This window comes from Theropithecus gelada, chromosome 11, assembly GCF_003255815.1.
Source record: "Theropithecus gelada isolate Dixy chromosome 11, Tgel_1.0, whole genome shotgun sequence".
Classification (NCBI taxonomy): Eukaryota; Metazoa; Chordata; class Mammalia; order Primates; family Cercopithecidae; genus Theropithecus; species Theropithecus gelada.
In genome coordinates, this window is record NC_037679.1 from 7,609,532 (window position 1) to 7,625,486 (window position 15,955).

Below are 15,955 nucleotides of genomic sequence, written 5' to 3' on the forward strand. Positions count from 1 at the left end.
TAGGTGTGAGATTTCTTTGGGGATGATGAAATGTCCTGAGATTGGTGGTAGTGATGGGTGCACAACTCTGTAAATATGCTAGACACCATTGAATTGTGCATTTTGAGTGACTGAATATTGTGATGTATAAATGATAATCTCAATAAAGTTCTTAAAAAGAAAAGATGGGGTGAATGCAATAAAAAAATTATAGTATCTCACTTGTAAATATAAATAGGAAATTCCTAAGTTAAATATTGGTAACAGTTAATTAAGTTTTTAATACTCTACCTAAGTAGGGTGATTCCAGGAATGCAACAGTTCTTCAAAAACAGAACATGCACTGATACAATTTGTTATTAACAAATTAAATAACAAAAACCATATAACCATTTCAATGAATTTATTTTTTTCCAAAATATTTTTATTGCATGCTTATTGTGTGACAGACACTATACAGTATTAAACAAAAGAGAAACAACTGTAGTCCTCAATAGAAGCAGAAAAAGCATGTGCTAAAATCTCACACCAATTCTTACCAAAATATGTTTAGAAAAGAACTCTACATTCAATATAATTCATAGGTTCAGAAAACACAAAAAAGAACTCTCTTAATAAGTTAAAGATATTCATCAAAAATAGAGCATCATCCTTAATGCTGAAACATGAGAAGCTTTCTCATTGATCCCAACAGAAAGATGTCTATACTGGAGGTCCTGGCTGCTGCATGAACTTTAAAAATGAGATATATAAAAATTGCATACAGCCAGGCACTCTGGCTCACGCCTGTAATCCCAGCACTTTGGGAGTCTGAGGTGGGTGGATCACCTGAGGTCAGGAGTTCAAGACCAGCCTGGCCAACATGGAGAAACCCCATCTCTACTAAAAGTACAAAATTAGTCAAGCATGGTGGTGCCTGCCTGTAATCCCAGCCACCCAGGAGCCTGAGGCAGGATAACCGCGTGAACTCAGGAGGTGGAGGTTGCGGTGAGCCAAGATCGCGCCATTGCACTCCAGCCTGGGCAACAAGGGCGAAACACTTGGTCTAATATATATATATACACACACACACACACACACACACATATACACAAAAAATCTTTCCCTAATTTAAGATAAAGTAATTAAAATATAATGTTAAAATCCAATAGTATCTATAAACAAGACGCTAGTACTAGAAAGATAGTTCAACAAACTTGACAGATACAAGATCAATGTACAAAATACCACAATGTTCCTATACATTAGAAATAACCAAGTAGCAAATATATCTGAATTTTTAATTCACAATAGGAACAAAAAATAGATGGTATCTGGTAATATATCTGGCAAAATTTATGTGTGAACTTTATCAAAATACCTTTCCAACGGCAACAACAGATCAGCCTTGGTGAAGGAAAGAAAATGTCGCTGTTTGCGTAACCACCACCTTGCTCAGCCATGGCTACAGTGCTTGTGCCTTCATGGACCAGAACTAGGCTGACCAGGAAGGAAAGACTGACCTTTGCATGATAGGCGATTCTATTCAAAAAACTATTTTGAACTGCCTTAGCAGTGGGATCTCTCTGGTGAAAACTTATCCTAAATGGAGTCTCCGTTTCTTAACCCATAACTTACACATTCAAAATATAGTTGTTGTGCAACAGGCATGTTAGAAGCTTTTAAAAATATTCTTGGCCAGGCGCAGTGGCTCACCCCTGTAATCCCAGCACTTTGGGAGGCCGAGGCGGGCAGATCACGTCAAGAAATCGAGACCATCCTGGACAACATGGTGAAACTCTGTCTCTACTAAAAATACAAAAATTAGTCAAGCATGGTGGCAGGCGCCTGTAATACCAGCTACTTGGGAGGCTGAGGCAGGAGAATTGCTCGAACCCCGGAGGCAGAGGTTTCAGTGAGCCGACATCGCGCCACTGCACTCTAGCCTGGGTGACAGAGTGAGACTCCATCTCAAAAAAAAAAAAAGGAAAAAGAAAATATTCTTGAGAAGGTAGTAAAGATGGCAGAAAAATGTCCTTGTTCTCTTTGAGTTTATATTCTTTGATGCTGAAGAGTACAAGGTGAAGGGAAGGATGACACTTGCCAGCTTGTAAATAAATAAAAAGTAAAAGGTAATTAGAAAGAATAACTAATTTTGGACCATGATAATTTTAGTCCACATGCCTCTCTCAAATATACTTCTCATTAATCCTCCAATTGTGTTTCATCATCTAAGGGGTCTTTGCTAAATGTTTCTGGTTTCTTTTTGAAGTTTGATACAGGCTCTGCCCAGTCCTTTTTCTGCCATTGGCTCTCATGGTCTACCATTTCTACAGCATCATTAGGGCCAAGAGGCAGAGCTATTTGTCTAGCAATGTGTATGAGCTGACGAGTCATCTCTGGTCGTACATAGGTCCTCTCACAGCTACGGATGGTTGGCCATTGGATGAATAGTTTGAAGCAGGATAAACCAACATGTTATTTACAGTCTCTATGGGACATGCCTAGGTCCAAAACACAATTTCACATATCCCAATTATCCTCGGATATCTATACTTGCAATTCTATTGCCGTACTAATATTTACCTTTTAGGTCCTTTCCTTGCAATGACAGAATCTAATTCTGGCTTATTTAAGCAAAATAAAATAAAACAACAATTATAAATCATTAAAAGGAGAATTCATGTATGGAGTCTGGGGTAGCTCACAGCCTCAATGGGACAGTCAGTGTATCAAGGTGGCAAAGAAAACAGGCGTTGGTGCAAGTCCCATTGGTTCCAAATTCCAACACCATTATTTATCTCCCTGAGCCAGTTTCCTCTTCTCTGAAATAGGAATAACTTCAGCATTTACCTAATGTATATGTTGTGGTATTTCAATGGAATAAAGAATATAAATTGCTTAACACAGTGCCTGATAGGATGCAAATATCTAAGAATGAACTCTTATTATGATTCATGTTTATAAATCTGGCCTTGAAAGGGCAGAATCTAGGATAACTCTAGTGATCTTATCAGCAGGGGCACTTGCGTAGGCTGTCAGAGTGCTACATGCAGAAAGGCTGACCTTGACTCTCTCCTTGAGACTAAAATTACCAAAACAGTAATCCCAGCTACTTGGTAGGCTGAGGCAGGAGAATTGTTTGAAGCTGGGAGGCGGAGGTTCCAGTGAACCATGCCACTGCACTCCAGCCTGGGCAACAAAAAGAGGCTGTCTTAAAAGGAAAAAAAAATCCTAAGAGAGTAAATGATCTGGCATTGACCATGTGCCCATTTCTGGACCAGTCACTGTGCCAGGAAGAACGAGTGAATAATGACAGTGGTGGGGGGTGGGGAGGTGAGGGTGGAGAGGATTTGGGGATCCCATGATTAACAGTGTCTCTTGGAAGCATATTGAACCATGGAGTTCAGTTATTAGAGGAATGGTAGAGATAAGCTGAGCAGACCATAACAATGTTTACCATAGTGTGTATAATAAATACATATCTTTGTAAGAAAAAATTGCTAAGCAAGAGCTTTATCTTATCCATCTTCCTCTGACTAGGGCTGAACTGGTATCATCCCAAGAAAATAATTTTCCACCTTTTCTTCAGTATTTTTCAGAAAAGGTAAATTTTCCACCTTAAGTATTTTTCAGAAAAGGACCTCGCAGATCCTGACATCAAGGAATTATCCTAGTGTCCAGGCACTGCTTATTGCAGTTTTATCCAGTTCCCTCATCACTCTAATTTCATAAGTCTATTGAAACACTAGAAATATTTTCTCAATGTTCTTCTCACAGCTGCCTTCACCTCCCTGTTCTTCAGGCTGTAGATGAGGGGATTCAGCATGGGAGTGATCACGCTGTACTGCAAGGAGAAGATCAACTCTTGAATGGATCCTGAATTTGGCATGAGATAGCGGAGTAATCCAGAGCCATAAAAGAAAATCACTGCCGTGAGGTGGGAGGAGCAGGTGGAGAAGGCTTTGCTTCTGCCTGTAGTGGAGCTGATCCTCAGTATAGTGGACAAAATGCAAATATAAGACAAGAATATCATGAGAAAATTTCCAAAGAAATGCAGGATGCTGGAGCAGAGCAGGGTGGTAAAACTTGCAGACACATCAGAGCAAGACAAAGGATAGAGAGAGGGCAGCTCACAGCTGAAGTGGTGGATATTTTCAGCCTCACAGAAGTCTAAATTGAGAGCTACAAGGATATTGATGAGGGCATCCAGAAAAGCCAAGCCCCATGAGCCCCCCACCAGCCCTGCACACAGCTGTCTGTTCATCACTTGGCCATAGAGCAAAGGAGAGCTGATGGCAACATAGCGGTCATAGGCCATCACAGCAAGCAGGCAGGATTCAGTGCCCCCAGTGGCAAACACAAGGAAGACCTGAGCCATGCAGCCCTCTACTGAGATGGTTTTCTTCTCAGACAGGAGGTTCTCCAACAGCTTAGGTACAGTGACAGAGGAATGGCAGAGATCCAAGAAGGACAGTTGTCCCAAGAAGAAGTACATGGGTGTGTGGAAGCAAGAATCAGCATTAACCACCACCAGCAGCAGCAGGTTTCCCATCACAGTCAGGAGGTAAATCACCAGGAACAGCACAAAGAGCAGAGCTTGGGTCTGGGGGCCAGCAGACAGCCCGAGGAGGACAAACTCGGGGACAACGCTGTGGTTTCTCATTGCCTTCAGTATTTTATTTGGAATGAGATAAATAAATTGAGTGAAGCCTCTTCTTATGCCTAACAAATATTTAAATGTTTTAACCCTCTTCTCTATTCACAAAGTTTCTTGCTTACCCAAACACTCATATGCAGAAATGATAAACTACTCTGTCCCTAGATTTCCTAAACCCATGATCATCTTTTCTGCAAGACCCCAACCTTAGATTCTCTCTCTCTCCACCTTTGTGTTCTTTCTTTAATGATTCAGAGTTCGTTGTTGCTGTTGTTTTATTATTAAGGCTACTAGAGAGTGTTTGTAAACTATTGCTAATGATCTAATAGAGAGGGAGAGATTGAAGGAAAAATAAGATTAAAATTGCAGAAATAGTGTCTCTGAGGGTGTGACAGCAGAAGTAGAGCATGGCCTTAGGTGGGAACATGTTTGCTTCATCCTTCAGACAGCATGAGGCTAGCAGATTTGGTGTTGGGGAGGAGGCAATTTCCATCCAGTGACTTTTACCTTTTCAATAAATACTTAAGTGAGGTCAGTCACGGAAAGTGAAAGGGGATAGCAATTGGAGAATTGCAGAGCATGGAGAAAGGGAAATAATCAGAGAGAAGGCAGTACAGAGAGACCTCCAATGCTATGTAACTGATCATGAGAAAGTGTTGGTCGATATGGGAACACACTCCAGTCATAATCCCCATGCCCCATTTAAACATAATTTATATGTGATCTATTCAGATTCACCTCTTGTCTGTACCCTCATGCATTTGTAAACATAGACTACCTACACTCTAAAGCCTGGTCTTCTTTTTTTCCTACTCTGCACTGACAGCCCAGATTAAAATCACAGACTCAGGAGAACGCTTCAGCACTACTGACTATATTTTGGCTCTTCCTATTCTACTCTATCTTTTGTGTTCATACTGCAAAACAGGCACATTCAATTCTCAAAGGACTTATGGTTTCTCTCCCACTGTTTGTCCAAACACCACCCAGCATTAATGCTATTCTTAGGAATCGAGTCCACACTACCTGCATTTCTAACCCAGTTTAACAATAAACAGCACAGAATTAAAGAAAAACTTTTTCAAATCCAGAGGTCCAGACTAATAAGTCTGAATGTCAATGTGAGAATTATGAAGTTGGGAGTTTGGAAAATTCCTGTTGGATACAGACCTCTTCCTTGATTCCTAAAAGAGGAAAATAAAAGGTTAAATAGTGTGTGTTATTTCTAAAAACCTAAATACTTCTGTCATGCAGGGAATGCATTTTCCATATTATTTTAACTGTTTTTCTTTTACTCACCAGTGTAGCTCTAGCTAGAGTAACCTGGATTCTTTTTGAGAACATCACATCATTGGCAGAAGATGCTGGAAAGTCAGGGAATCAAACCAAGAAATGCAGACAGAGAACCGCATCACTCATTATAATTTGGAGGGCAGCAAAAAGAAAGGTCTCCTTTTTTCCACTTGTCTCCAGATGGAGCCCCATTCACCAGCACTAGAAACTTAAATTGTGGGGGGAATTTCTCCTTTATAAATGAAGGTCAAAGAGTGAAAATCTTACAAAGGACATTTTCACAAAGGACAAACTTGGAAATTGTACCCTGTCAGGGACTAGACTTCCTCACAGAAAGAAATATACTGTGTTAGCATTATTCAAGGGGTCACAGGAATAAATAAAGTCATTTTTTTTTAACCTGCTGCTGCAATTTCACTATTCTCAATGCTTCATCTATACAAACTCTGAATCCAAATTTAGAATGGAAACAGCTCTGAGAATGCTACCACTATGTTTAGTTATTGTTACAATCAGTTGGAGTCAGCTGACTAGATCTTTCCCAAAAAGGCCTGCCTGAGAGGAACTTTTTTAAGAATGAGACATACAAAAGTATCTAGCACTGTGGCAGTTACAAAAGTTACTCTGAATATATTATTTAAAAATACAAATGAATACATCGATGAATGGATGAGTATGTGAATAAATGTGGCTCAGGAAGAGAATAGTCTAGGGCTTTGCTCCTCACCAAGAACAGACCTGATTGGGAGCCAGTCGAGGATTTTAGACTCCCTGGGCTTGTATTAAGCCAGATACAGCAAAGGTAATAGAGAAGAATTTCACCAACTGGACAGGTTTGCCCCACAGCAGTGTGTTTTGCTCTGTTCTGCACTTCCACATACCTCGGAGTATGTAATTATAGGGGATACCCATAACTAAAGACATGGTTAGTTTCTGAATCTCATATGTTTGGAGTTCTGGGAGAGGGTTCTTTTTGAGTCACAAAGTGCCCAGAGTCTATCGCTGATGTCCTCATCTCCTCCCATCCCTTACAGAGAGCTCTCAAGTATTAGCCTTCCCAAACTTACAGGTTTCTGGCATAATGTGGGCTTTCAGCACCAGAAACAAGGAATATAGCAAGATAAAGGAAAGAGATCTTGTCTCAATTGTGCCATTTGTACAATGGAATCAAGCAGTAACTACCCTGCAAAGTGGTGAGGTCTTAATTGCTAACTTGAGTAAGCAACTGAAGACAATTGAGGGGCTGAAGAATCATCAAATTCTCTTTTTTTCACCCCCAATCCAAGTGTTTCATTTTCCCAAAAGTAGGAAGAGAAGTGATGTTGAGGAGCAGACCAAAACATCTTAGGTAACACAAATGAACACCATATTGAGGTGGGGGAGAACTCTTAAATACCTCCAACCCATGAGAACAAAGATCAGATGAGAGGACTGACAGGGAAAGGAAGTGCCTGATGGAAGAATGGCAGGAAGTGGTGGAAACAGAGGGAAACAAAGTAGCAGGGAAAATCCTGAAAGGACAGAGGGAAAACATTACCATACTTCTGTCTTTTCCTGGTGCACAACGTATCCTGTTTTTCTGAGTTGGTGGGTGTGCCTCTGAACTTGGGAAAAATTCACAGGAGAGAAAATGTACCACAACTGTGATCTTGTGAGCTGACATTGTTATTTAAGACCGTTTTTGCATAAAGAGAAATATGTAAGCTCATTCCTCAAAAGCTCCAGGAAGTAAAGACTTTAAAAAGCTTTTCTGAAGTTTGACAGCATTTTTGCTCTTATCCTGTAATAACTCCAAAACTACAAAGAAAGGGAAACTAGAAATCTTCAAATTCTTAACAGCAACTTTTTTCATACTTCCCCTAGCATAATTACACAATCATTTCTCTATACCTGTTAATATAGTACTAAAAGCACCATGCTAACAAACGAGGCTCGGGTCTAGCCATTCAGAAGGGCTGCTGGGTTACATTGGCCAAAAGGATGGCAAAGTATGAACTGAAAACCCTGAGGGCAGCTAGGTCCATCCTGATTAGAAAGCTCAGCCTGAAGCAAATGCTAGGTTCATTAGCTAAAAATGGTTACTAACTGATTCCACTGGGAATTCCCATTGAAGCTAAGTGACTCATGGCTTATTTTTAGATCTTCTTGCCAATATTGCCAGGTATTTAATTACTGGATATATTAAAAATAATGATGATTATATATATGATGTTACTATTATTAGGCAATCAATAATAATTCAAATCTATCCACATATTTAACTTTTGGTTTTTTGCTCAACTTTTCTGCATCTAGAACTGAAAATCTTAATAGCTGAAACTGAGATTTCAGTGGATACATTTGACACAAAATAGACAAAGCAGAAGAAATTTTAGTGACTCAAAAGATAGGTAAGAAGAAAATAAGAACTCCCATCTTTGAGCATTTTTTTTCTCCTTGAAGTCCTCCTTTTAAATTTCCCCTTAGTGCAAGTCTTTTAGTGATAAATATATTTCACCTTAATTCTTAAAGGATTTACCACTGGCACAGAATTCTAACAGGGAGTTATTTTTTATTCAGTAATTTGAAGATATCACTACACTGTCTTCTGTCTTCTTGTTACAAGTCTAATGTGATGACACGAGAGCTCTCTCTCTCTTTCTCTGTGTGTGTGTGTGCATGCGTGTCCCCACCCCATGATGACACCGTGAGGAGGTGGCCATCTACAAGCCAGGAAGTGGCCATACTTTGATCTTGGACTTCCCAGCCTGCAGAACAGTGAGCATATAGATTTATGTTGCTTAAGACACTAGACTATAGTGTTTTGCTATAGCAGCCCAATTGACTAATACAATAGAGAAGACATCTCTTCTCAATTCAAAATAAGTGCCTCTACCAGTGCTTTAGATAGATTATTCTGCTTTGTCAGAAACCTTTCTCCTCCAGACTTGCCCTTCCTCTGCTTAGGATTCCAGTTTTCAAAAGTAGGAAATTATAGAACTGAAGTCTTTTTTGTACCATTCTCTAATCTATTCCTCCCTATCCATACATAACCACTATCCTACAGTTAGAATGTGGTTTCTCGTGTAGCTTCTTCTGCTACCCGTGGTAGCAGAATTGTCTTCGAAAGATGCCCATGCCCTAATCCCTGAAACCTATGACTATGCTACCTTACATGGCAAAAGAGATTTTGCAGATGTCATTGAAGTTATAGACCTTAAAATACGGAGATTATCTTGGATTATCCAGGTGGATCTAATCTAATCACATGAGTTTTTAAAGGGAGAAAACTTTCTCCCACTGGTGTGAGAGAGATGTGATAGAAATGGAAGTCAAAGAGATTTAAAGCATAAGAGGACCTGACCTATTTTTTGTTGCTCAACGAGGGACACACGGAAAGCATGAGAAGTAATGTAGGCAGCCTCTAGGAGCAAAGACCAGCCTCCCGCTGGCAGCCAGCAAAAAAAACAGAGACCTCAGTCCCACAACTGAAAACATCAACCATCAGTCTAAGCTTGGAAGTAGATTCATTCCCAGAACCTCCAGAAAGGAATGCAGCCCTGATGACATCTTTGTTTAGGCTTGGTGAGACTCTGAGCAGAGAAACCGTGTGAGCCACTCTGTACCTGGACTCCTGACTTATAGAGCCATGAGCTAATCAATACGTATTGTTTCAGGTTGCTATATATGTGGTAATTTCATTTGTTACACAGCAATAGAAAATGTATATATTTCCCCTTGTATGCTTTTATATTTTTATTACACGTGTCTGTTTTTAAAAACTTTACATAAATGTCTCTTGTTATATGTGACATTCTGAAATTAGCTTTTTTTTCATTCAACATGCTTTAGAAATTTATCTAGGTTGATATATGTAAAAATAGTTCGTTCATTTAATTGTTATAAAGTGTTGTAGTATATGATTATACATTTCTGCATTTTTTCAGAAGATTAAAGAACAAGTAATGAATTTGAACATGTTTTGGTTTATCTGCATATTTTATAGGATTTTCTATGTAGACAAGCACATCATCTTCAAATAATAACAAGTCCTTTTTCTCTCTCTTTCTCGGTGTTAAATTTTAAATTATTTTATTTCCTTGTCATATTGCATTAATTGGGATTTTCAATACAATGTTTAGTTGTAGAGGTGAGTGGCCATATTTGCCTTATTTTAATTGAATACAATACTTTTGTTGATGAAGAGTCTAACTGTAAAATATTTGAAGAGATTTATTCTGAGCCATATATGAGTGACCATGGCTCATGACACAGCCCTCAGGAGATCCTGAGAACATGTGCCCAAGGTGGTCATGTGCAGCTTGGTTTTATACATTTTAGGGGGACATGAGACATCAATCAAATACAAATTTAGAAATAAATTGGTTTGGAACAACTTGAGGAGGGGGCAGCTATGGGCTATAGCTTCCAGGCTATAGGCAAATTTAAACATTTTCTGTTTGACAATTGGTTGAGTTTGTCCAAAGACCTGGGATCAATAGAAAGGAAACATTCAGGTTGAGACAACAGATTATGGAAATCAAGGTTCTTTTGAAGTCTCATAGTGGCTGCCCTTAGAGACAATAGATGACGACTATTTCCTATTCAGACCTTTAAAATCTGCTAGACTCTCGGTTCATCTCTTCAGTATTAGGAGAATCTTCAGCCTGAGAGAAAAAGATCTAGCTATTATCTATTAAAAGATGTTAATAGAGATTCTTTACAGATGCAAATTTTCCCCACAAAGGATGGCTTTGTAGGGCCATTTCAAAATACGGCAAAGAAACATGTTTTGAGGTAAAGTACTTTTATTTTCTTTTTTGTAACATAATGTTATGCCAGAGTCAGATTGGAAAGTAAGTCACAATATGCAGGGTTAAATAAAACCCATCTCATGAGAATTTATGGTTTATCGGTCATGACTCCCCAGACTGCTTAGATAGGAATTTGGGCAAGATAAGAACAAATCAGAATTTAGTCCTCGTTTCTAAAATGTATTATTTAAGTAAAAGTTTACACTAGGCTTTGTACTCTATCACGTTAAGAAAGTTCCTTACTATTCCCAGTTTACTAAGACCTTTATAATAAATAAGAGTTGAATTTAATTGAATGCCTTTTTGTGTCTGTTGAGAAAACCTGATATTTTGTCACATAAAATTTTAATTAGTGGATATTAATAAAACATCTTCTGAAGATTCAATTATAAAATTGTTCCATGATATGATTTGGTTGTGTCCCCACCCAAATCTCAACTGTGTCCCCACCCAAATCTCCACTTGAATTGTCTCTCCTAGAATTCCCACATGTTGTGGGAGGGACCCCAGGGGGAGGTAATTGAGTCATGGGGGCCAGTCTCACGAGATTTGATGGGTTTATCAGGGGTTTCTGATTTTGCTTCTTCATCTAATTTTTCTCTTGCCACTGCCATGTAGGAAACACCTTCTGCCATGATCCTGAGGCCGCTCCGGCTATGTGGAGCTGTAAGTCCAATTAAACTTCTTTATCCTCCCAGTTTCTGGTATGTCTTTATCAGCAGCATGAAAATGCACTAATACATTACATTAATGCTGCTGTAAATCTAACCATTTTAAAACTAGAGGAATGGAAAAGAAACAATCCTATCTAACAGTATATATACACGTATATATATATAAAAAACAACCTGCCCCTGAATGACTTTTGGCTAAATAATGAAATTAAGGCAGAAATCAAGAAGTTCTTTGAAATTAATGAGCACAAAAAATACAACATACCAGAATCTCTGGGATGCAGCTAAAGCAGTGTTAAGAAGGAAATGTAGGCCGGGTACGGTGGCTCACACCTGTAATCCTGGCACTTTGGGAGGCCGAGGTGGGTGGATCTCGAGGTCAGGAGATCGAGACCATCCTGGCTAACACAGTGAAACCCCGTCTCTACTAAAAATACAAAAAATCAGCCGGGCATGGTGGCGGGTACCTGTAGTCCCAGCTACTCAGGAGGCTGAGGTAGGAGAATGATGTGAACCCGGGAGGCAGAGCTTGTAGTGAGCCAAGATCGCACCACTGCACTCCAGCCTGGGCGACAGAGTCAGACTCCTTCTCAAAAAAAAAAAAAAAAAAAGAAGGAAGTGTATAACACTGAAAGCCCATATCAAAAAGCTAAAAAGATCTCAAGTTAATAACCTCACATCACAACTAAAAGAACTAGAGAACCAAGAGCAAACCAACCACAAAGCTAGCAGAACACTAGAAATAGCCATGATCAAGGCTGAACTGAAAGAGACAGAGACATGAAAAAACCCTTCAAAAGATCAATGAATCCAGGAGCTAGGTTTTTCAGAAAAAAATAATAAAATAGACTGCTAGCTAGACTAATAAAGAAGAAAATAAAGAAGTTTCAAATAAACACAATCAGAAATGATAAGGGGGACATTACCACTGACCCCAGAGAAATACAAACAACTATGAGATAATATTATCAACACCTCTGTGCATATAAACTAGAACATCTAGAAGAAATGGATAAGTTCCTGGACACATACACCCTCCCAACACTTAACCAGGAAGAAATTGAATCCTGGAACAGACTAATAACAAGTTCTGAAATTGAGGCAGTAATAAATACCCTAGCAACCAAAAAAAGGCCAAGACCAGATGAATTCACAGCTAAATTCTACCAGAAGTACAAAGAAGGGCTGGCACAATTCCTACTGAAACTATTACAAAAATGGAAAAGGAGGGGCTCCTTCCTAGATCATTCTGAGGCCAGCTCATCCTGATACCAAAGTCTGGCAAAGATATTTTAAAAAAAGAGAGAGAGAAAACTTCAGGCCAATATCCTTGATGAACATCAAAGAAAAAATCCTCAATAAAATACTACCTGACCAAATCCAGCAGCGCATCAAAAAGTTTATCTGCCATGATCATCAGGCATGTTTGGTTGCCTGATATGCAGGGTTGGTTCAACATACACAAATCAGTAAATGTGGTACATCACATAAACAGAACTAAAGACAAAAACCACATTATTATCTCAGTAGATCCATAAAAAGCCTTTGATAAAATTCAACATCCCTTCATATTTTAAAAAAACCTCTCAATAAACTAGGTTTTGAAGGAACATACCTCAAAACAATAAGGGCCACATATGACAAACCTACAGCCAATATCATACTGAATGGGCAAAGGCTGGAAGCATTCCCCCCTTGAAAACCAGCATGAGACAAGGTTGCCCTCCCTTGCCACTCCTAGGCAATTTAGTATTAGAAGTTCTGACCAGGGCAATCAGGCAAGAGAAAGAAATAAAAGATATTCAAATAGGAAAGAGGAAGTCAAACTATCTTTGTTTGCAGATGACATAATCCTATTCCTAGAAAACCCAATCATCTCAGCCCAAAAGCTTCTTAAGATGATAAGCAACCTCAGCAAAGCCTCAGGATACAAAAATTAATGTGCAAAACTCACTAGCATTCCTATACACCAACAACAGGCAAGCCAACAGCCAAATCACAAATGGCCTCCCATTCACAATTGCCATAATATGAATAAAATACCTAGGAATACAGCTAAGAAGGGAAGCAAAGGACTTCTTCAAGGAGAACTGCAAACCACTGCTCAAAGAAATCAGAAATGGCACAAATGGAAAAACATTCCATGCTTATAAATAGGAAGAATCAGTATTGTGAAAACGGCCAGACTGTCCAAAATAATTTATAGATTCAATGCTATTCCCATTAAACTACCATTGATATTCTTCACAGAATTAGAAAAACCTATTTTAAAATTCATGAGGAACCAAAAAATAGCTCAAGTGGCCAAGGCAATCCTAAGCAAAAAGAACAAAGCTGAAAGTATCACTCTACCCAAATTCAAACTATATTACAGGGCTACAGTAACAAAAATAACCTAGTATTGGTGCAAGAACAGACACATAGACCAATGGAATGGAATAGAGAACCCAGAAATAAGACCGCACACCTACAGCCATCTGATCTTCAACAAACCTGACAAAAACAAGCAACGGGGAAGGATTTCCTATTTAATAAATGGTGCTGGGAGAACTGGCTAGCCATATGCAGATAGTTGAAACTGGACCCCTTCCTTACCCCATATGCAAAAATCAACTAAAGATAGATTAAAGACTTAAATGTAAAACCCAAAACTATAAAAACTCTACAAGAAAACTTAGGCAATACCATTCAGGACATAGGCACAGGCAAGGATTTCATGACAAAAATGCTAAAAGCAATTGCAACTAAAGCAAAAATTGACAAATGGGATCTAATTAAACTAAAGAGCTTCCGCAAAGAAAAAAAAACACAAAACAACAACAACAACAACAAAAACTATCAACAGAGTAAATAGACAACCTACAGAATGGAAGAAAAATTTTGCAATCTATGCATCTGACAAAAGTCTAGTATCCAGCATCTATAAGGAACTTAAACAAATGTACAAGAAAAAAACAAACAACTCCATTAAAAAGTGGGCAAAGGACATGAACAGACACATCACAAAAGAATACATACATGTGGTGAACAAACATATGAAAAAAAGCTCAACATCACCGATCATTAGAGAAATGCAAATCAAAACCACAATGAAACACCATCTCACACCAGAATGGCTATTATTAAAAAGTTACAAAATAACAGACACTAGCAAGATTGTGGTGAAAAAGGAACACTTTTACACTGTTGGTGGGAGTCTAAATTAGTTCAACCATTGTGGAAGATAGTGTGATGATTCCTCAAAGACCTAAGCCAGAAATATCATTCAACCCAGCGATCCCATTACTGGGTATATACCCAAAGGAATATAAATCATTCTGTTATAAAGACACATGCACATGTCTGTTCACTGAAGCACTATTCACAATAGCAAAGACATGGAATCAAGCTAAATGCCCATCAATGATAGACTGGATAAGGAAAATGTGGCACATACATGATGGAATACTATGCAGCCATAAAAAGGAATGAGATCATGTCCTTTGCAGGGATGTGGATGGAGCTGGAGACCATTATCCTTGGTAAACTAATGCAGGAACAGACAACCAAACACCACGTGTTCTCACTTATAAGTGGGAGCTGAATGATGAGAACACATGGATACACAGTGGGCAACAGCACACATTGAGACCTGTTGGAGGGTGGGGGATGGGAAGAGGGAGAGGATCAGGAAGAATAGCTAGTGGATGCTGAGCTTAATAGCTAGGTAAGTGATGAGATGATCTGTGCAGCAAACCATCATGGCACGTGTTTACCTATGCAACAAACCTGCACATCCTGCACATGTACCGCTGAACTTAAAGTAAAAGTTGGAAATAAATAAATGTATGTGTGTGTGTGTATATATATATATATATATTCATGTTCTGATATTCAAAGAAACTAATTTGCCCAGTGCCTCACAGCTAGAAATTTAAAGATAATGAAGAGTCAGGATTTATCCTCAAGTTTATTTAAACCTAAGGTATTTTTTAAAAAGTAAAACAAAATATTTTGCACATTGCCTGTTTCAAACACACACTGTAGGTATGAAACATATAAGCATAATATAATATATCTATATTCATCTATCTATATCCATATACATGTAATCATTCACAGCTCCTTTATTCTGACCTTGAGAAAACAAGGAAGGTGATATTTTACTTCTCAACCAAACTGAAAAAAGAAATGCCTTCTTAGATTCATTGTACTTGAAGCCTTCAGTAGCTTTGGAGCATCAGGATACCATGAGGTCAGGGAACTCCTGTTATTGTTGAAAATAAATCAGGGGCTCTAAATTACAGGAAGCAAAATCAAGACAGCTCTTTTTTTTTTTTTTTTTTTTTTTTTTTTTGAGATAGAGTCTCGCTCTGTTACCAGGCTGGAGTGCAGTGGTGCAATCTCAGCTCACTGCAACCTCTGCCTCCCGGGTTCAAGTGATTCTCCTGCCTCAGCCTCCTGAGTAGCTGGGACTACAGGCATGCACCACCACACCCAGCTAAATTTTTTTTGTGTTTTTACTAGAGACAGGGTTTCACCATGATAGCCAGGATGGTCTTGATCTCTTGACGTCGTGATCTGCCCACCTCGGCCTC

At 38.8% G+C, this 15,955-nt stretch overlaps 1 protein-coding gene across 1 annotated transcript; it reads right to left on the reverse strand.

The window, feature by feature from the left end:
- Positions 1 to 3,706: 3,706 nt before the first annotated feature.
- Positions 3,707 to 4,624, reverse strand: LOC112634199 (olfactory receptor 8S1-like). Its single transcript, XM_025401371.1, has one exon. The coding sequence runs from the start codon at positions 4,622 to 4,624 to the stop codon at positions 3,707 to 3,709; it is 918 nt and encodes a 305-aa protein (XP_025257156.1).
- Between the last annotated feature and the right edge of the window lie 11,331 nt (positions 4,625 to 15,955).

What these genes read in the sequence shown, in the direction of transcription:
- LOC112634199 (XM_025401371.1), bottom strand. Translation starts at nt 4,624, where the DNA reads ATGAGAAACCACAGCGTTGTCCCCGAGTTTGTCCTCCTCGGGCTGTCT.